The following is a 22,064-nucleotide window of genomic DNA, read 5'->3' on the forward strand; positions in this document are numbered from 1 at the left end:
TCTCCTGTGGAGTTAAGACAACTGACTCTACTCCTGACTGTCAAAATGAATTTAACCTTCTCCAGAGACGTAACCTCACCCTGAACCAGCTGTGAGACCTCAGCGGCCATCTAAAGGCATAAACTGAGACCCTCCCTCACACACACACACACACCAAACCTGCCTCTCCCTTTTCGCGCTGATGTAAATACTGATAAGAATGCCAGATGCCAGAAATATGTTTCTCATTATGTTTTCTCATTATCTGTTTCTCATTATAATGAGAAACATTATAATGAGAAACATTATAATGTTTCTCTTATAATGTTTCTCAAACTAAGCTAGTTGTAGCTTTGTTTAGTTACATAATCTTTAAAAGTTAGTTAGTGGCCACTTCAGTTTTGAGTATTTTATTACCATGTCGTATTGTTTAGCAACTATTGAAAAGAAGGAACCATAAGGAAAATAATTTGCTGTGCTGTTAATTTCATTAACTTTTGCTCATTAACATTCCTGCCTGTGATTATACCAATGCCATCCTTAAACACCTTCTTAGATATTTTGTTATTAAGAACATGTAACAATCAATATTATCACTATGAAATGTTGTTATAACTTATAACGGTGTAACTGTTTATGGTATTTAAGAAATAGTTGATTTTGTGGAGGAGGACAAAGCCCTCCTACCTGGGGATACGCACCAAGGGAATGACAAACAAACACAGAGACATTTGCTCTTCTCTCTGCTCTTCTCGCTTGCTCCTGCGACCTCTCCTAGCAACGTCCAGCATCCAAGAGCTTCGGCCCGGGGAAATCTCTGCAACTTCAAGTTTTCTTCTTATAGAAATTTGGCAATATTCACGAGGTCCCGCGAACCTTCGGTGAATTTACCTTTTGTTTGGTTTGTATAAAGTTATCAGACCGTTTAACACACGCAACTTTTAATTCAGAAACAACCAAGTTTCTTTTAAGCCTTTATTTCAGTTCGAATTAACTTTCACTAGCCTACTCCCCAAGGACAGCGTTTGGAGGCTAGTCAACTGAATCAAGAACAACTCCAGTAGCCTTCCTAACTCAGAGAGCCAATCCAGGGATAATGGCCCGTTTGCTGCAAGAGTTTCCCGCAACACCAAAGACGAGGACTCAGACATCCCCATTGGCAAAGACCAGCTCGAGCTGGCCATGTGGCGTGCCAAGCCACCGAGGGCCGTGAAAGCAACAAATGAGCCAGCCGATCGTGAGCCTCCAAAAGCAAAACCTCTTTCGCATTTGTGCCTGAGTTGTGTCCTTTATGTTGTTAAGTCCCGAAACCAAAGCTCAAGTTATCACCATAAAACTTGTGTCCATACGTGACAATCATGACAAAATAGTAGGACAAAACAAAAAAGATTTTCAGCAGCCACGGTTGCTCCTGGTGTCCAAAGACATCAGCATCTTGTGACCTTGTATGTGTCCACAGAGTTACAAATTATGCCATTACCATTTGTGGAAGTAAATGTGTGTGAGAGAGAGAGAGAGTGTGTGTACGTGTGTGTCTGAACACATATTCAAAATGTGTTAGTATGCTCGAGAGCCAGCGGTTCCGGCCTGTTGTTAATGTTCCAGTGTGATGTCCAGATGAGTCTTAGTGCAGAAATGCCAGCAGAGCAGTGAGCCACTGTACCAACATGGAGCCTTTCGTCCACAGAAACAGTTCATACATATTGAGTCTCCACAGGTTGAGAGACTCTGCCAGCGTGATCTGCAGTACCCTCCACCTGGACTGAGCCTTACTCCTCTTGTACCTGTGGGTCAGAGCAGAAGAAGAACAAGGAAAGGGTCAGGCACAATTTGAAAGTACTGGGTTGAGTCATCAAGATTTCTAACAAATGCACTCCACCAGTTTGCTTATGATCCAAATCATTATCCAGTGTTGGGCAGTAATGTGTTACGCATTACTGTAATGTTATTACTTTTCCCAGTAACTAATACTGTAACTAATTACTTTTCTAAAACAGTAATATTATTACAGTAACAAATCCAAGTAACGCTGCGTTACTTGTCACTGAACGCACCATCCTTGACGTGAAAGCACGACGGCGCTGCAGGTCAGCAGCACCTTTGTTGTTTATGTCCGCTAATAGCCAAAAACTAAAGGAAGAGAGGAGAACGAGGGAGAGAGGCGTTGTCGTCTAGTGTAAACTCTGTGCGACCAGCACAAACTTTCAACCGCGAACATTTCAACATCTGATTTATTGAAGCATCTGCTGAAGCAGCAATGTGAAACTTACAGAAAGAAACTCCGGCAGCTGCTGCCACTGATGCTTGGACTCGTCGGCAGAGAGTGGCTACTACTACTGAATACTGCTCTTATAAATAGGCTACATGTGCAGAAAAACAGCTGTTTAAAAGTCGGGATTTATTTGCTTTATTTTTTCATTTCAGCCGGTGAGGTTGAGAAACGTTAGGCCTAGGCTATATGCTTTGTAAAAAACACAGTCCTTGCTACTGTTATGAATATGATATTAGTCGGGGGGAAACTCCTTTGTTTGGGGGTGAAGGGGGTGGTAGTGAAAGCAGTGTTTCCCATAAATAGCCTATCATTTGGATAATTATCAACGCTGACCGCCACATAGTGATTTTCAATTTTCTTTACTAGGCATAATTAAAATCATTTTTGATTGAGGAGCTGTACTGAAGAGCATATTTTTGTGCAGCACCTCCTATTACTCATAAACACACACACACACACACACACACACATATATATATTAGGGCTGGACACATTTTTATGCGTTATTATCGCATTAATGCATTAATTAATAGCGACAATTATTTTATCACAAGTTAATGCAGTTTTTATTTCATTATTATTAGTTTGAAAGTCCCTTGCTCACTGGCTCTGAATACACATCCAGTCAAATCACGGGTCACAGGAGGGGTGAGTTGTTGATCAGCCTGCAAATCACTCACCCAAACAAGCAGGGGAGGGAGGCTTCAGCAGACTTCTTGGCTGAAGCTAGTAGGAGTAGAAGAAGACCGCGTTCCACGAGTGAATGGCGGGAGCTCTGTTGATGGTAACCATGGCAACGACTTCTATGCGCTACATGTAAGGAGTTTGCTTATGTAGGCTAACTTAAGTTAAAATTATAGGCTACATAACTTTACCTGATAGGCCTTCATCTAGTTTTGCGGGGACGCTCTGCCATGTGAATTCCCCCCTGTTGATGTCCTGATAACTATTTAGATTCTGGAAACTCACAAACAGCGAGGATCAGTCTGTCTTCCGATGATTTGTGCTGCGCGTCATCTACATGTGTGCGTGAGGCGAGGACCACCGCGACAATTTCAGAGAAACGCACCCGCTTGTTGGTACACCTTGTGCCCGACCACTTCACCTCACTCTAACAAGGAAACTTGATACTGAACATAGACTGTTTCTGCTGCTCCCTGATAAAAGAAAATGTTTCTGCTGATACCTTTTCAGAAACCCCCTCAAGAAAACTGGACTCTGGTGGTAACTTGTTTTAACAAGCTAGATAAAAGGTAATGCCCTGGCAGTGGTTTAATATTTGATTACATTAATGTTTAAGTTGAGATTTACAAGAAGTATTTTATTGCTACTAAAGTAAAGGGAATACTGCTGGTAAAAAGCACTTTATTTGTTTAAAGTGTTTTCAAACCACGTTATTGCAATTTTGTGTATATAGAAGTACATTTAAATTAAAAGTGGCAATACACTACTTTAGATTTAGAATTCATTATTCAATTTTGCACACAACAATGCGATTAATCGTGATTGAAAATTTTAATTGTTGCCCAGCACTAAGGGGGTGCGTTGCCTAAAAAGTTTGGGAACTGCTGATCTAAGAAGTCATGAGCCGTGAAGAATGAGCAGCTGACAGATGGCAGCTTTTGAGTGAGTTTAGCTACAAATAAATCTTGGATTGTGCTTATTGTTACTGATTAAGCAAGTATTTGCACGGCTGTAGGCATGGGCGTCGCTAGACCCTTTTGACTGGGGCACATGCCCCAGTATTTATGTGCTGTGCCCCACTAAAATGGTCAGGACCCTTTGGGGTCACTTTTTAATGCCCTGAGTACCCTTTGCACATGTTGCTGTCAAGTTAGCAACAATACAAAAATAAAACTACTGGTTAACACAGTGAAACATCACAATCTGGTTAGGTTTAGGCACCAAAACTACTTGGTTAGGTTTAGGAAAAGACTATGGTTTGGGTTAAAATAACTACGTCATTTAACTTGCAGTATGTAAAAGGTGATATGCGCATGATTATGAGTTTCACCAGACACTTCCCTTTTTTATTGTTATATCTTTAATCTTCGGGATTTTTATCGACTGCCTGAATGTTTTCATATCCATAACACATTTCATATGCTGCAGGCTTTCAACATATTATGAGGGTGGGGTGTAGGGTGTGGGCTTCAAGCCTGCTTTAGAACATGTGTTTCATCTGTAAACCAGAGTGTAGACCTCTTTGACTGTCTATTTTTGGTAAAATGAGAGCTGAATCCAGAAGGGTAGAAAGGGCTGTACTAGTGCTAGTCACTAGTACAAACAGGCGCTGTTGCTGTTGAGCAAGGAGCCAAGACTACAGGCCATTGTTCATTAAGTGCCATTAAAGTTGCCGGGCCAAGTCAGATGAGAAAAAGAAAACGAGTTTACTCAATGTTTAGTCAATGTTTCTATAAATATCTCTGCAATAATACAGAGCAGAAATATGGTTCTGATGTTGTCTGAATCTGTAGACTCTCCACTAGTGAGTCCTTGTTCTTACAAGCCCCTATGTAAGTCACACAGTGCTAGGAGGCTCGACACACGTTAACTGTCTCTCACCGCACCTAATTGGTGGATGTGTGTGTCTACATTTTGTGTGAAACTAACTAATGGACAAACACTCAGGCTGAGGCTCACCTTAGACAGTAGACTAACACTGCAGTTTTCATTCAATCAACATCGGAAAGGTCAAAAAAATCGCAGAGTAAGTTCACAGTTAGCAAAGTTATTGCAGCGGTTTTTGAAAGCAGCGACAAGACATGACGGTGGAGCTTCAGAGCCAGATGGGTTTGATTGCTTTGATTTCAGTAATATAATGTAAGTAAGCATACTTTGTGTGTGGTTTTATATTGAATGTAAAATTACTGGAAATACCTGTTCAAGGTATGATTTGCTGCTGTGGTGGACAGGACAGACGAGAAGCAGTCTCACACCTCCCTCTGTCATGACTATGAGTTGCCTGCTTTTGTGTTTTTTCAGATTTCACATCATGCCACAGGACAGACAACAATCTCTTGGAACCTTCATCTTAGCAACCTTGCTGAGGAAGTCCATAATGACAAAAGAAAAGGCACCGCCTACCATGACAAAGTAATTTTATTATCCCCACAGAGAAGTGGCTGTAGATGAAAGAATAGTCGCCTCCAAGGCTAAAACTGGGTTGACCCAGTAAATAAAAGCAAAACCCACAAAGTGGGGATTCAAGCTGTTTGTCTTGGCTGATTCAAGGCATGGCTACACAGTGGACTTTTCAATTTACACTGGCAAATGTGACATCCCCTCTGGGCATGCTTGGTCAATATCAGGTTACCTTGACACAGGGTGCCACATGGACAATTTTTATTCAACCCCTAAGCTCTTTAGGGCTCTCCATGAGCGCAGATTTGCTGCCTGTGGGACTTAACAGGTAGAAGTGCAAGGACTGCCCTGCATGGACCACATGGTTTGAGTTGATCAACCAGACCAGCTCATTCAGTATTGCTTTGCACAACATAAAGCCCTGATACAGAAACCTGTTTTATAATTTTCTGGACATTGCCACCACCAGCAGCTTTATTCTTCACAAGGAACTCTGTCTGGCCGAGCAATGAAAAGCAGAGCTTTCTGTGGCCAAGTCTCTCCACACAGCTCCTGCCCAGACACCTGCAGGTCATCTTCCTGTGCCTATTGCTGATGTCCATGTAGCAGGCCCCAGCGCGAGAGCCACCACGGGTCGAAGGAGGTGGCCAAAGCCAAGGCCAGCGAAAAGACACACTGTGGAAATGCAGGGAATGTGATGTTTCCCTCTGCCTGCAGCTGGACAGAAACTATTTTGCAGCATGGCATGACAGTTGAAAAAATAAAACCTGCCCATCATGTAAATATTGTAGTAGTAGTAGTAATAGTGTGTTTTTTAGTTTCTTTTTATACATTAAATACTTCGGTTGAAAAAAAAACAAAAAAAACAGTTGTAACGTTCATGTTTCATTTTCACAAAACCCACTAAGCTCAATATGTAGTATAACGTCATTATTCAGTCCCATTTTATCTTGTTCCTGTCATTTAATAGAAGTAGAGTAACAGACTTCCACTTCTCAAAAAACAATATTTCAAAATGAAATTTTAGACATTTATTTTACATTGATTGTATTCATATATTTCACTACTTTCACTACAAGATTTTGGTAAACCCTTTTCAAGCTCCAAACTAATTTGTACGGTAGGTTTACCCAAGAGATTTAAGACTTTAATAAATCTGACTTTTCAGTTTTAAGGCCAAATAATCTCTTACACAGCGCTCTAGGACAAATAGACGCTCATTATACTGAAAACTTTCGGTCGGCAAATAAGCTTTGCATAGAAGCAATGTTTTTTATCCATTAGATGGTGGATGAGAACATAAGACATAACGTTTAAACTGAATTTTTAGTTTTTGGTTTGCTCAGTCAGTCACCTAGAAGGATGTGTGTTCCAGCCCACGTAGGGAGGACTCAAATTTATGTCAAGAAGGCTACATACTCTTTTTAAAGTAAAAACTCTCAATTCACCTCTAAATAAAGGATTGCTGCAAAAAAATGTTCTTGCGCTTTTATTTTGCAGGCAAAACTAGATAGTAGACTAGTAGACTAAAGTAGACTAGATAGTTGGTTGCAATTCGCAACCTCATCGCTAGATACCACTAAATCTTACACACTGAAGTTTAACGAGTCACTATTAGCCACTACATAAGTTGTTTGTTGAAAATGTTAAATCTCATATGTATGTAGCTCCGCAGTTAGTTTCTGTTTTATGTGTTGAGGTTTTGAGATTGCTACCACTCTGACACAGTGTTAGTGAATGGTATTTTGTTAGAGCTGCTCAAAGCATCAGGAACTACAGAAATGTACTGGATAATCCACTTATTCTGTAAGAAGTAGTTCCAACGAAAACTGCTGATAGTGAGGATTATCCAGAGTAACAGGGACACTTTACAATGACTGTTGACTTTTTCAAATGTCATTTTTCAGTGCTGTGAGCGGCACAAAAAAAATTCCATTCACCAATATTGTATTGGGGTTGTGGCTGAAATCTCCGAGAGAGATCTCAAAACCTTGACACGTAAACCCAAAATAAAACTCAGCATGGTAAATACCATTATATGTTACAGTTTTGTGATTTGGGTGAAGAAAAGCGTTAAAATTTTTGGCCAACAATCAAAAACCATGTTCAACGGATGGATAAACCCTTTTGCATTTTGCGGAATTTTAGCCAAAATGTTTTCAAGGCTCGAAGAATAATTGACATAATTGTTAATGTCTTTTTGTCTTTTGCATGGTAGGGTGTAATGACCATTGCAGCCATGAGAGGCCATTAATGACGCTGCAGACTTAAGTTTCCTATCAGTTTTTTTCTTGCCTGCCTGCTTCAGAGGGTGGGGTTGTCCTCATCAGCTCTGCTATAGTTGTTATGCATGACTTAAGTGTGGAACTTGTGTGTCCCAAACAAAGCTCATCCGATGACAACAGTTGAAGGCTCAGGAAAAACCAGTAAGTATACTTTTGAGCTTAAGATTGTTAACTATAACTTTATTACTATCATCCATCATTGGTTTATTAATTTATTTATTTTTCCATCCTTGGTTTCGACCGTTTATTCTGTCAAGGGTCATGGAAGGCTGGAGCCTATCTGAGCACACAATGGGAAACAGGCAGGGTGTACGCCGGATCAGATTACAGAGTGATCACATCTAGACAATCATTCACATTTATAACCATGGGAATTTTAATTGACCTAACCTGTGATGGATATCTGTGTGTGTGCATATGCATGACATGTGTACTGTTATTAGTGTGCTGGTATCCTTGTGGTTCTTACAATAGACTCCTTGCAGACCCTTGCATACAAAGTGTTTGATATGGTATATGTTATCTGCGGGGGATTCAAAGAGGTCTACTTGGTATGAGAAAAAGGAGGTATATTCAAACCTACAAAATATGCCTCAATAGGGATGGGAGGCGGTGGTCTTAAGACTTGGATACCAGTATAAAATTGTCACATGTGCTTCAGAATCTTCGAAGAGACTGTCTCTGCTTCCTGACCGTGTCAATAAAACCTGGGGTTGGACTCAGTGTTCTTGTCATCGCAATCTAAGTAAACCCCTACACCTTCATGTCTCTTTCCAAAATGAAACCCATGGAGACACAGGGAAACAGAAAGGCCCTGGCTGGCAGACAGATAATCACCTTGGTCCACTTTATCTTGCATTTAAAAAATATCAGGACTTGGTGTTACACTCCAGAGACGCTGGTTTTGGCTGCTAACAGCCCATGAACACATGAACACAGTGAAACAGAGCAGCTGTGAGTACAAAATGCTTCAGTTGAGTTGTGGGAACGAGGTGGCACTGCAGGATCCCCTGGTGCCTGTATTACATTACTATCCCATGGCACTAAAGTTGGTTAATATTTTATAAGATGTGCTTATTCAGAAAAGCTTTACCACTGTCAGCAGTACAGCACCAGGCAAGGCAGAGACACTCTGTGTATGTGTGTGTGTGTGTGTGTGTCCAGAGCATTGTCCTTTAGTCATCTGAAAAGTGAAGTGACAGCCCACATCTCACCTCTCCCAACCTGTAGTGGTAAACTCCAATTTTTCTTCCAAAGCCACTTACTTGTCAGCTTAGTTTGTCACATCTCCTGTCTCACCATTACACTACGAATACATACAAAACTGACCTTACTCCTGTCCGTCACAGTGTCTGTTATCTGATACAGCCACCGGGGAAAGCCAAAGTCAGATATCTTAAATTTTTAAATGAGGAGGAATGTGACTTTAATAGTTGCAGCAGAAATAAATAACCACAGTAGCCTACTGTACACTGTTTTTGTAGCAGTTCCTTCTAGTGAGGACAGTTTTCTAGTTTACTCATCACAAACAAATTGATTTTTTTTGTTGCTGGGGCGGTTCGCTTTTACACAAGTGAACCAGAATTTGTAAGAACATGTGTGCTAAGATCATCCATCCATTGGACAGAAATTCTGGAGCAGGGAAAAGCAGGATGCTTTAGATTCATAAACTGAACTATATTATAAGCCCCAGCAGACACAGCAAGCTCTTATACGCACCTAACATGCATGCTGCCCAGAAGAAGGACCATGTATAAAGTTTGAATTCATAGAAAGAGGGTATATTTATACAACTGGATCAACAGCTTATTAAATCAAAAATTATTACTACATACTGCTATGTGTAGTGCTATCACTAATAAGCCATGTACAGCCATGCAGCCGTGCAGTGCTTTCTCCAGCTGGGTCTGATCGAGGTCGGGCCACGTTCACACTGCCTATTCACTGTGGCTTTAAACAAGATAACAAAATGTCTCGTGACGTTAAAATTAAACCTTTAAAAAGAAACAATCTTTCTGACCTGGCCATGGCGTGTATGCAGCAGCGGGACATGTTGATGAAAGATGAGGAGGAGGCTCTGGTCTGTAAGGTGGTCTCAATCCCCCTCAGCAGGTCGTTGGTCTTCAGCAGCAACAGCATCTGCCGTGGCACTCGGTTCAACAGCGTGCTTATCTGGGGCAGGTATAAAGCTGCATTGGTTCGTATCTCAACGTCCTGCCAAGAGAGACAGACAGCAGGATATCAGAAGCTATTTCTTTAGTTGTTATATTACACTGAACAAAATTATACTCGAAAATGTGCAGTTTCGCTATATTGGGGGGGGTCCCGAAACCAGTCAGTATATGGTGTGACCACCATTTGCCTCACGCAGTGCAACACATCTCCTTCGCAGAGTTGAACAGGTTATTTATTGTGGCCTGTGGAATGTTAGTCCACTCCTCTTCAATGGTTGTGCGAAGTTGCAGTCAAGTCGAGACCCCTATGAGGATGATGAGCATGCAGATGAGCTTCCATGAGATGGTTCCTGACAGTTTGTGCAGAAATTCTTTGGTTATGCAAACTGATTGTTGCAGTAGCTGCCCGGGTGGCTGGTCTCAGACGATCTTGGAGGTGAAGCTGGATGTGGAGGTCCTGGGCTGGTGTGGTTACACGTGGTCTGCGTTTGTGAGGCCGGTTGGATGTACTGCCAAATTCTCTGAAACACCTTTGGAGACGGCTTATGGTGGAGAAATAAACATTCAATTCACGGGCAACAGCTCTGGTGAACATTCCTGCAGTCAGTAGGACAATTGCACACTCCATCAAAACTTGCGACATCTGTGGCATTGAGTTGTGTGATGGAACTGCACATTTTCGAGTGGCCTTTTATTGTGGCCAGCCTAAGGCCTTTTATTGTGGCCAGCCTAAGGCAAACCTGTGCATTACCCCTGCTGTCTGATCAGCCTCTTGATATGCCACACCTGTGAGGTGGATGGATTATCTCGGCAAAGGAGAAGTGCTCACTAACACAGACTTTGACAGATTTGTGAACACTATGTGAGAGAAATAGGCCTTTTGTGTACACAGAGAAAGTCTTATAACTTTGAGTCCAGCTCGTGATGAATGGGGGCAAAAACAAAAGTGTTGCGTTAATAATTTTATCAAGTGTATGTTCATGTCAAAGGCCCTGTACACCAAAACTGAGAAAAAAGAAGCTTTTACATGGATAATTTTAACCTCACTTAACCTGCACTGTGTCAAAAAAAAACAGAAGAACTGGTCACTGACACACCAAACACACACGGTACTGGACTGGACACTGCCTGTTGCACTATTACCCCTGCTTCTTCACCATGCAGACTGTTTCCACCAACGGGGAGCTTTGGCAAGATCAGACATACAAAAATCATTAGCATCTCTGTCTGACCTACCAGACCTCAGCAACACAACCTTCACATGCATAGCACTCATCACAGCAAATTACACCGATCCCCCTCAATCTACATTTCACATTACTTCCATTAGGCAAAAAAACAGGACATGTAAATGGAGGAAGGCACACTTTGGCAGGAGCTTAGTCCATTCTGCCATAGCAGCCATAAATAAAATACATTGCTGAATACTACGTAAAGCTGTTTGTATATACAGTATGTAAGTGTGTGTACTCATGTATGCAAGTGTGGGCATTCAGGAAGGGGAACAAATGAGTGCATGTATATGAACACCTGCAGATTGTGAAAACAAATTTCCCTCCTGGGACAATAAAAATTATCTATCTATTTGTAATGGAGATCTACAAGTGCTGATTGCTGTTTGCATGCGTGAAAGAGCAACAGAGAGAGTGTGTTTGTGTGTGTTTACATGTCCACTGTATGTCAATAATCTCTTGATTTATGGTAAATGTCTTTGGATGTGGCCATTGAGGATAGTGCGCAATTAAGTCTGAGAGGGTGGGCTACAAGGTAAGTTTAAAAGTCACAAAATCCAGACACGTTACTTCTGTGTCACTGATATTGTTAAACTACCAGATGAGAGAGGAGGGAAAGAAGAAAAGAAAAATAAATAAAGTATTACAGGGGACATGATGACTATTTGTTGTCTTTGATATTGAAGACAGCTGCTTGAGTCTCCATGTGAGCGTCAGTGTCCTGCTCTCCTCTACTTCAAAGGCCTCTCCCTGCTGCACATCAACAGGCCAAAATTACACTATTAGTCATGGAACAAAGTGGACTGCAATCTTGCAAACACTTATTTAGCCATCTTTAGACAGAATGTAAAATCAGGAGGTGCACAATCTGTACGAGTACAGGACATTACAGGAGTGAACTGAACAACTGTGAAATTACATGTTAATTGGAAACATAAGTGGAGAAATACCTTTTTATATCATCCAAACCTCGGACTAGAAGCACAAACAGTATGTTAGTTTTATCTGAATTGTTCATTCAATAGTGGATGGCATCGCCCTGGCCTACCACACCACCATAAGGAGCCTCTGACTTATCTTTGATCTTGGATATGTCCTGCAACATAGGACTGCCTTTTTTAACCTACGTAATATTGCAAAAATTAGGAATATCCTATCTCAAAATGATGTGAGAAAACTAATCCAGGCATTTGTTACTTCTACGCTGGATTACTGCAATTCCTTATTTTCAGGCTGCTCGTATAAGTTGCTCAAGACTCTTCAGCTGATCCAGAATGCTGCAGCACAATGTTCGAACAGGAACCAGAAAGAGAGATCACATTTCTCCTGAGCTGTTTTTCAATCTGCGTTCTTGTCTGTACTTGTGTTCTTGTGGACTTGTGAAACGTCATCAGTCGCAGACAAAGTACTGTTCCAATTCAAAAGTCTGCATCTAGCCAAGTACAGTCAAATACCTGGATGTGTTCTCACTCTGCCCGTTTTACCGTGCCTGCATCGGTGGTGACTTGTGTGGACTTTGGATAGCCAGATATCCCAGAATGCATTTCGCTGCCAAAAAGCGGAAATGTCGAATGAGAAATACTGCTCTTCTTCTGTCACATAGTAGTTTTAAGAGTTTTTTATGCTGGAATATAGTTGTTAAAACTCCAAATATGTGGTTGATTTCTCAAGTCAGAGCTGATGTGAGGTCCCGCTAACGGGTCCGGCCGTCATCAAGTCCGCTGCTGTTCCAATTGCTGATTGTCTGGAATTTCTATAGTCATATGTCACCACCGCGTTTTCACAACTAAGCAACTTTTGCAACTTTGAGCACAAAATTAAGCTATTTGTCAAAAAATATTTGGCAAACTATGTGGGTAATCAACATTGTAAGGAAATGACTAGCTATCATAGAAATGTCAAAATACACTGGAGGGGGGCTTTAAAGAGCTAATAGTACCTTATAGTTTTACCTCACAGTTTTCAGTCATGTGACATGCGTGGTGACCTGGAGGACAAAACAAGTGACCCAATTAGCGGCTCACACCTGACTCTCCCGTAGGGACGCCGCAAAAGCCGTTACATTTTATTTGGATCACCTCTCAACTCAAGAAAAAGATAGATATGGACGCAAACTGCAAATGTTGGGCACTTGCGATCCATATACAAGACCTGCTGCAGTATTTCCGCCATTAAAAACTGTCCGGTCCCTGCCAGCGCTCGACTGTGGTAATGTTTACATTTACCTTGTAGGGAATCCCTCACCTAACACAGCTAAGGCTTGTCTCCTCGTCGATTAGTGCATCCGAAACACCCATCCAGCATTTTGGCAACGCTAAAGTAACAAACTCAAAGTGCATCACTTGCTTCCTGGTTAGCGGGAATGTGACATCACAACAAATTTCTGTTTCAAGATTTTGCCCAAAAGGAAGTCAGCTATTTTGGATTTCCTGTGTAAATTTCAATTTACACATGTTTGATGCCTTTAGGGTGCTCAAAAAAATCACCAAGCTTGCACCCATAGTTGAACAGGTAAATATTTCGATTTGATGTCACATTTGTGGTCGGGGGTGGCGTATTGGCGCAAAACTTGGCACACGCGTCAGATGGGGTGAATTTTGTTGTCTGAAATGGTTGTGGGGCACTGGTGTGGAAAATTAGCTCGATAGCACCCTTCATATATGTCAACAAAGCAGTCCCAGTCACACGTTTCGCTTTGATGTATGAAATATGGGGAGCAGATGTATCATCTTGAGACATAAGAAAAAAGTCAGACATTATGTGTGTGTGTGTCTTACACATGGCTGTGCACATATTTTGCATCCACATTTGTCAAATATTCACATTTTATTAATAAAAATCCACTTTGAAGTTAATTTTGAACAAACTGTCTACAAACATAACACTTTTTCATTGCCCTGTATATGGATTTTTTCATCCTGTCTGTGTGTGTGTGTTTGTGTGTGTGAGAGAGAGAGAGTGACAAGCAGCATTGTCCAAACTGTCAGTCCGGATAAACAGAGAGTTGATCGGCACAGAAGAAGACAGACAGCTAGTCAACATCCTGACACAGACAAACTCTCTCTGCTCTCTGTCGGCCTGTCTCATGCCTACAGGAAGTGATGTGAACAAACAACAGTGATGCAGTAAACAAACAGCATCTGATTCTACTACATTATCATCCACCTACACACACACACAGGCACAAAATGCCCAAAGGGGCTGTATTGTGGTTTGATGTCAAAAAGACAATGGATATCTTTCTCACAAGGGTGTAAGAAGCATACTTACAACATCACTTATTATGACAGTACAAATGAGTCAGCAGTCTTTAAGCTGTTATTTTATAGCCATATTTCCCCTCTGATTTCAGATGTATCGCAAAGTTATCAATGTCTGTAATAATATGCCTGTTTTCTGTCCTATTTTGGTAAGAAGACAACAGAGTTGTGTCTCACAGCCAACACACATGGGCAGCAGTGAAACAGTCTGGTTCCTGTGCTGGTGAAACCTCTGCTCTGTCTCCTCCTACTCTAATCACCTCTATATACACACACACACACACACACACACACACCTTTCACGCTGCTGGCATGCCGGTGTTGTAGGCACACATGGTTGCAGGATTATGCCATAAACCATTGTTCAGTACAGTTGTGGGAATGCGGCATATTGGCGGCTGTTATTTCCGTGTGTCTTGCAGGATCTCTGTATAAAATTAGCTGTGTTTCTGACTGTAATGTTAGGAGGCGGTCTCATTTTTTATCTGGGACTTGACTTTGGGTTTGGCCATGCTCTGTAGTGAAGCCTTGATTTTTGATGCATAGCCTCACTATTAAGTAGGGATGGGGATCGTTAATTTTTATTGATATTGAGACCATTGAGACTGCTAAACGATCCGATTCTTTATCAATACCACTATCGATGCTTTAGGCTACTATTGTTTGGTGACGGTTATTTAGTAAGACCAGACCCACAGGGCACGAGGTAGGCCTGCACGGTATGTGGAAAATATTCAGTGTGCGGTAACACTGTTGACCTGCGATAAATATACAGATACTGAAGTGTGCATATTAGCTGCCTGGTTGTTTTTAAATTACTTATAGGATTAGAATTTAATATAATAAATACAACTAAATGTTGTTTCTAGTACAACAACATTAAGGTTTACAACAGCAACGTCACTGTGTAAACTCAATATCTGACACCACAATACTGAGTGACGTTTAGAAAGAATAAAAAACTCAGTCCGCATCTTTCTCATCCTCCTCCTCTCTGCTGTTATTCACTGCCTGCAGGTAACATTACTTGGTAGAAGGAGGAACAGCTGGTTTGTCTCAGCCAGCAGCTGAGTTTACAAAAATGTGCCAAATTTTAAGACTACAGACCAGTCTGCACTACAGAAAGACAGCTTTCTATTTAGCTTGTTTGTAAAATTTGGCTAACTGCCAAGCTACCGTTAGCTGTGCTTGTATATAACATACAGGGTGAGAGACTGAGGACAGAGCAGTTTAAATGAACCCTTTCTACACGTTTACCTTACAGACAGGTGTACTGATAAAGTATTGTCTTTTTACTCGAAAAAGGTTTTATTGCACGTACTTGCAGTAACGAGCGTAGAGTTCGGCAACTCAAGCAGTTTGGAGCTAACTTAACTTCACCGTCTCCACCGCGGCGGAGCGGCGTCTCTCTTCTGGCCGCTGTGTGTGCGTGTAGGAGCCGACAGAGAGCAGCAGAGGCTGCAGCCTGCTGATAAGCAGTCCTGGGCCCGTCTAATACAGCATTTCGGTGCCATCAATAAATAAAGATTAGTTTTCTTATCCATCGCGGACCTTTTAGAACCAGCTATCAATCCCCATCCCTACTGTTAAGTAAGACAACCTGCATGTTTTTAGAATTAGTCATTTGTTTGGATTGTATAGCCCGTTTGTTTTTCCACACGCCGTTGAGAGCAGCAGCTGCCTCGGTCGGTCAAAAATGCCTTTTTATTGTGGTAGTGATATTAAACGTTAAAACTAACATTGGGATATGCTTGAAGTGTTTTATAGGCTATCTATGAATTTTATTGTAGCCAAGTCAAGTGTTTAAAAACATAAAACCCCAAAAACTTTCATTTAACAAACAAAAAAAATAGTCCAAATATTTTTCTAAATTACTTTAAGAAACAAAAAGAAATGTCACAACTCTTCAATTAGAAACAAATCTGAACAGTTTTAATGGCTGAACCTACTAGGCTATAGGCTGTGTTATGGGGAGGAGGGGAAAAAAGGGACCGGACCTTTAGTAGCAGCCATAAGTCCAGTTGGGCCAACATGGCTCCTACCCCTGACTCTCTTCCTCTTCTCTGAGCGACCACCACACTCGCCATAGGTAATACATGTTTCGTACGTGCTACTTTTAGGCCTGTACCCCATCCATCGGTGCTGAATGCACATATTTGCTCATTCAAGACATTTTTACCCATCATTGTAGGACGAACACAGAATATTAGAATCAGAGAATTAACACTGCAACACAGTAAATACTGACTCAGCACTTCACAGACAGAGCTGTAAGCTGTGCTATACTTTTTGAATGGAAGTCAACTGGAGCCCAGATTTGTTGGGAGCCAGCATCTAGGGGTCATCAGTATTATCGCGCATTGTGGAACTTCTGCATTGGCTTCATCCTCCAGCCATGGCAAATGCCACCTACCGCTGTCTTACTGTGAATTGCTGTGTGAAAGTTTGACACTACTTCCTGTATTGGCAGAGAGCATTTCCCTTAAAAATAATTAGCCAAAGCAGAACAGTTGCACATGATGTATTTTGTAGGAGATTAAGTTGTAGCGTAAATCCTTCCTCCCTCATTTGCTTAGAATAATTGTAAACGCTTCATAGCTTCCCACCTCGGTTACTTTACACCTCTCCATTTCTTCTTTATTTACTTTAAAAAATCCCGGGTAGAGACATAAACTCACAATACCCCATCACAAATGCCCATCCCCCCACCCCCCGCCCAGTCAAAATAACAGGGGGCTGGGCGTTCTGAAGTGCTCTGCTGAGTCCTGCTTGGGGAATAACAATTAGTAGCAATTATAGGAGGTTGGTTAGCAGGCCTCACAGCTGTCAGCAGGACACAGAGAAGGCGACAGTGCTCTCATTTGCATCTGAAAGCTTCAATAAGGACATATTGTATTGTGAGTGGTGCGATAATAAGCTGCGCAAAAGGCAAAGGGAATGCAGTTGGGGGGAGGTGGAATCTCTGCTGGTGATTTTTCTTTTCTCCCCAGTGTATTAGAGAGTCGGCAGGATGATTTCATACCGCAGCCAGCAGGCATGAGAAAATGGTGGGCATCGACAGACAGAGAGAGGAAGAATGGCAGAATCTATTGTAAGATTTGCTATAACAAATGCCATTTTTCTCTGCAGAGAAAACAGAATACAACTGTAAGACAGTAAGTTAATTGTACAAAACAAATGCACATGTCGACTTTGAGGTTTTGTTTCATTCAGAAATACTATGAGGAGATGTCAAATAAATGTTTCCTTTGGTTCAGGGTGGGGGTTGTTCGGCCCCATTATTGGTGAGCCAGTTTTCTCAGGTAAGAACATTAACTTACAGGAGTCAGTATGCTTCAAATGAAGTGTTTGTCAGATTGTTGAACAGCATGTGGAAGAATCCCCTCTCCCTACACCTGTCCAGCGTCCAACAATTTTTGTAACTTCCTGAAACAGACAATCTGTCAATGCAACCCACTTTACACAGAGACTAGCCAGATGTGTGGAGGTGACAGTAGGAGGGCTCTAAACTACTCTCTCAGACAGTCCATTCTTCACACAACTACTGTCAATTTTCATGAGTACAGCTAAGTGTAACACCATGAATGTCTTTGAGGAGAGACTGTCTGAAAATTTGCACCACTGTACATTATATTACACACAGTATATTAAGTGGAAGCACTATTTACACAAAGAACAGAACAAGCCTTTGGATTAACCGTCAAACATACATAGTGGTTTATTCTGACAAGTCATTGTACTATCTGGATGACATCTCCAGACATACTGTCACTCCCTTTATTGAACACAGCATGAAGCTAGACTGGGACAAAAAGTACAGTGAGACAGCTTGCAGACAACAGAAACCACATGCACTTGAATTTCAGATGGTATTACGGCCTTGTCCTGACGCCAGGCTCCCAGAATAGGATTTCTACACTTTTCGCCCACATTCAAAATGCAGAGCAGACTAAAATACCTTGAACAATTTTAGAGCACAGACCAGGATTTGTTTAGGAGACTGATACATTTAGACAAAAAGGCAACAGAACTTATACAGCTTTGACAATCAAATCTCTCTCTTCCTTTTGGTTTGGAATCGCAACATAGGTCAGGATTGTCTTAGTCCTGTTGTGTGCATAGCAAAGACAATTTGTCAAAGTTACAAATATTTATGGTAACTTCTCCACCATAACAGAAGAAAATCTCCCCCCAGAAATGTTTCGAGATACCACTACCCGAGGTAGAACAAAGCACTACCATGGTTTGTCATACCTTTACTATGTCTAGTAGTTGAAATGGATGGTTGTATAAAAATATTTTACTGCAAAATTTGTTTATTTGGTTGATGTTTGGATCCTTCCCAAAACTGAAAATGGTTAAAATTTAGGCTTCCCCAAAAGGCACAGCCTTATCACTTGTATCTCTGGAAATAATGATCACAATGTCACCAAATTTGAACATTTGAAGTGGATGTTTACAGATGAATATTCAAAGATTTTATCAATTCTGTCATCCATCTTTCAGATTTACAAACTTAAACACACGAGTTATAGGCGGAAATCCAAAAGCTATGTACAAGTGCATCTCAAATAATTAGAATAAGTTAATTGATTTCCGTCATTTCATTAAAAAATTGAAACCTTCATATAGTCTAGACTCGTTTTACATAAAGTGCAATATTCCAGGCCTTTTTCTGTTTAAAAATTGATAACAACGACCTGAGAAGAGCCTTTAATCTCTCAGTCTGGTTCAGTACACAGAACCACATCATGACAGTTGTCCAGAAGACACTCATTGACACCAGGACGGAAAGCCACAGAAGGTCAGTGCTGAAAAGATTAAAAGCTCTTCTTAGGTCGACATTTCTGTATTATAAAATCTTTATTCAAATATTCAAATATTTTGAAATACTGGATTTTGATTTCCATGAACTGTGTAAAGAATCTAGCATATATCAGTCCCTCCAGGATTTCGTGGGCCTTCTTTGTGATTGTTGTGGCCTAAAATGCCTGATTTTGTGGCAGCTTTTCTAAGAATTTGCAATGACAGTTACGATGTTTTGGGACATTTTTTTGCTATGGAATTGTGGGATTAAGTGAAAAAACTTCATGGTAGATAAGTTTTTTTTACTTTAGAATTATAGTTGAATCATTAAATAGTTTCTCCAGGATTTCGCAGATCTAACCCTAAACATGCACATTTAAACCAGGTTACCTTGATTATTTCAGCGCTTGCAACTGAACATCCTGTGTGACAGTTTGTCTTGTCTGACGTCCTCCATGCCTTTCTGCAACTTTGTGTGTCAACCATGACTTCTTTTATAAAGTCTTCTTTTACCACAATACTGCAGGTTTTGCAAAACAGCTTAAGGTCAATACTGTTTTTTTGGGTTTTTTGCTGGCAAATGTGAGACGTTGGTATCGCACATGTCTGCTGCGACTTGTAAACATGGGAGTGACAAGCTGATATACGACAACGTTTTGCAGGAAACAACAATGATAAGTCAAATTTGCGGAAAAGTTGTGGTGATATATGCGGTGCGATAGCGAACACTTCAAAATCCTGGGGGGGACGGATAAATCAAAGTTTAACTTTTTTAATTAAATTACGGAAAAAAAATCTTTTACACTATATTCAACGTTTTTGAGATGCACCTGTATATGTCTATCACTATTGAAGTAAGGAGGCCAATTATATGTACTGAAGACTGATCTTATCATTAAAGTAGATTTTTTGACAATTGACTTCACCCTCTGATGTAACCAGGTCATAACAGGTAACTGCAGCCAGCACTTCAAACCAACACATACAATGAGGCCTTACTGGTGAATAGAATGACACAAACCATAAACAGGATATAACTATACATTATAATTTATATTAAACACTTCTACTTTTATTTTATCTTGTCCTACATAGGATACAATTAATATAAAAGTTTAGAATTTCCATTCTTGGGGAATTATTTAATGTAATATGTGTCCACCAAAGTGTTTTTTGCCAGCTGAAAATGCCACCTGCTGTTCTGAAAACGCCTAGCTGGGAGCGCTAGGGTGCGTTCTGGAGGCGCAGTGGTTTTTTTCAAGACCCTGTGGTTGCTATGATACATAATTTCCGTGGAGGCGATGTGTTGCAAGTAGGGTAGCCTACTTAATTTTAGTGAATGTAAAAATGTCACCACAAAGTATGGAGGCCTACTTGCTCTGGCCTTTGCTCTGCATGAAGAGAAGGCGGAAACATGAGAGCAGAGACTCTCCGTACGTGGGTTCATGAGATTTTGCGGGCAAGGAAACACCTTGGCGAGTAGGCACATCGTTTCGTTAAAGATCGGATGTGCTTGGTGCGGTGTTTGTCCCGCCCCTCCTGCACTGTGATTGGACGGCTGGGTAAAAAGTGACAGAATAAAACGCTCAGCGCGGAAAAGACCCCCGGTGCCTCGTCACGCTCATGGCATTTTTACCAGCTAGTAAAAACGCGGCGCTCCCATTGGAATGAATTGAAAAAAGAAACATCTGAAATTACATTACAATACAGCCAAATCTTTGATCAGTTCCCCCAGTAAAATCATTTGTTTCTATTAATGCATAACATTAGCACCCAAATATAGCGCTTCCCTGCAAAGCTCAAACCAACTAGTTGGCTTCAAGGATGTAACATTCGTTTGAAAAGTTAGGGGGAGGGCACAAGGGCTCTGTGGAATTTCAATATAATTCTGCATTTGTACTTACTCTTATCATGTTATCAGCTCCCTGGAAGTAACACATTAAGATTAAGATCATACTTTCATCATTCTTCCAGAAAGGTGGTAAATAGCCTATACATCAGAAACAGCCGTCTTACTCTCTGCAGGTTTAACCCAGAATGCTACTGAACATCACATCTGTGGTATTCAATTAGGGATATAAGCCATACTTTGAAGAATAGGACTGGTAGATCTGTGGCACATTATTTATAGCCCTATGTAAATGTTCCATTTGCCATTTCCATCACAACCAAAATATAATTAAGCAGTCACAATTCCAATAGTTTTATCCTAATCACTGTAAAATGTGTGAAGGTGAATTAAGAATATTAGAATCAGAGAATTAAAAATCAATCATTCATTGTGTATCCCTAGTAAACTCTGTCCATTGGACATACTGTACATTTTCAAATAAAAGCAGGTCCTCAAATACTGTCTCAAAGGACGAGCCACTATCATGGCTCATGATACTGATCAGAATGTACATTTCCACAGCACTCACTTTATTCACGTCATATGGGATGGACAGTAGAGACTATCAAGCCACATATACTAAAGCTTTCAGAGAAATCTGTTTCCCAGTTGTGATTATGACCTGGTGTTGATGTAAGCTTTGCAGCAATTGAAAACAATGGAATTAGTGAATGAGAACAGAATTTCTTTTGAAAAGAGAGCAGCAGAGTTGTTAGTATAACATGGCTCTGTTGCCTGCCAGATAAAATTATTGCTGTGTAATGCTGAATTTATCAGATGAACATGTAGGAAATTTTGAGGTTGGATTAACAACAAAGGAGCAGATCAGAAAACCCAAAATATACTTGACCACAATCACCACCTGGTTACAGTTTTGACTAACAAACATTCATTAAAAAGAGAAATATTCCTGCATATGAAAGTAAGCCAGCAAAAATCCACAGCTCTAAAAGCACTCAACATTTGCTTCGTGCATGTGATTGCATTAACACTAATGGAATGCATCATCAGTTGGTAGAAGAAGGACTTAAAAATGATCCATGCATAAGAGAGTGGAGGAGAGTGGAAGAGAGGGGAAAAA

General features: G+C 40.8%; 1 protein-coding gene across 1 annotated transcript in view; it reads right to left on the bottom strand.

Moving 5' to 3' along the window:
• Positions 1-22,064, bottom strand: part of LOC119910950 (aarF domain-containing protein kinase 1-like) — a 29,733-nt gene that overhangs the window by 619 nt on the left and 7,050 nt on the right. Inside the window, exons 2-3 of the mRNA XM_038729817.1 lie at positions 9,641-9,834; positions 1,643-1,763 (exon numbers count right to left, since the gene is read on the bottom strand). Of these exons, the coding sequence (XP_038585745.1) occupies positions 1,643-1,763; positions 9,641-9,834 (315 nt within the window). The remainder of the gene's footprint in view (positions 1-1,642; positions 1,764-9,640; positions 9,835-22,064) is intronic.

This window comes from Micropterus salmoides, unplaced genomic scaffold (genome assembly GCF_014851395.1).
Source record: "Micropterus salmoides isolate LMB-PRFRI ecotype aquatic unplaced genomic scaffold, ASM1485139v1 Ms_hic_scaffold_19, whole genome shotgun sequence".
NCBI classification, from domain to species: Eukaryota; Metazoa; Chordata; class Actinopteri; order Centrarchiformes; family Centrarchidae; genus Micropterus; species Micropterus salmoides.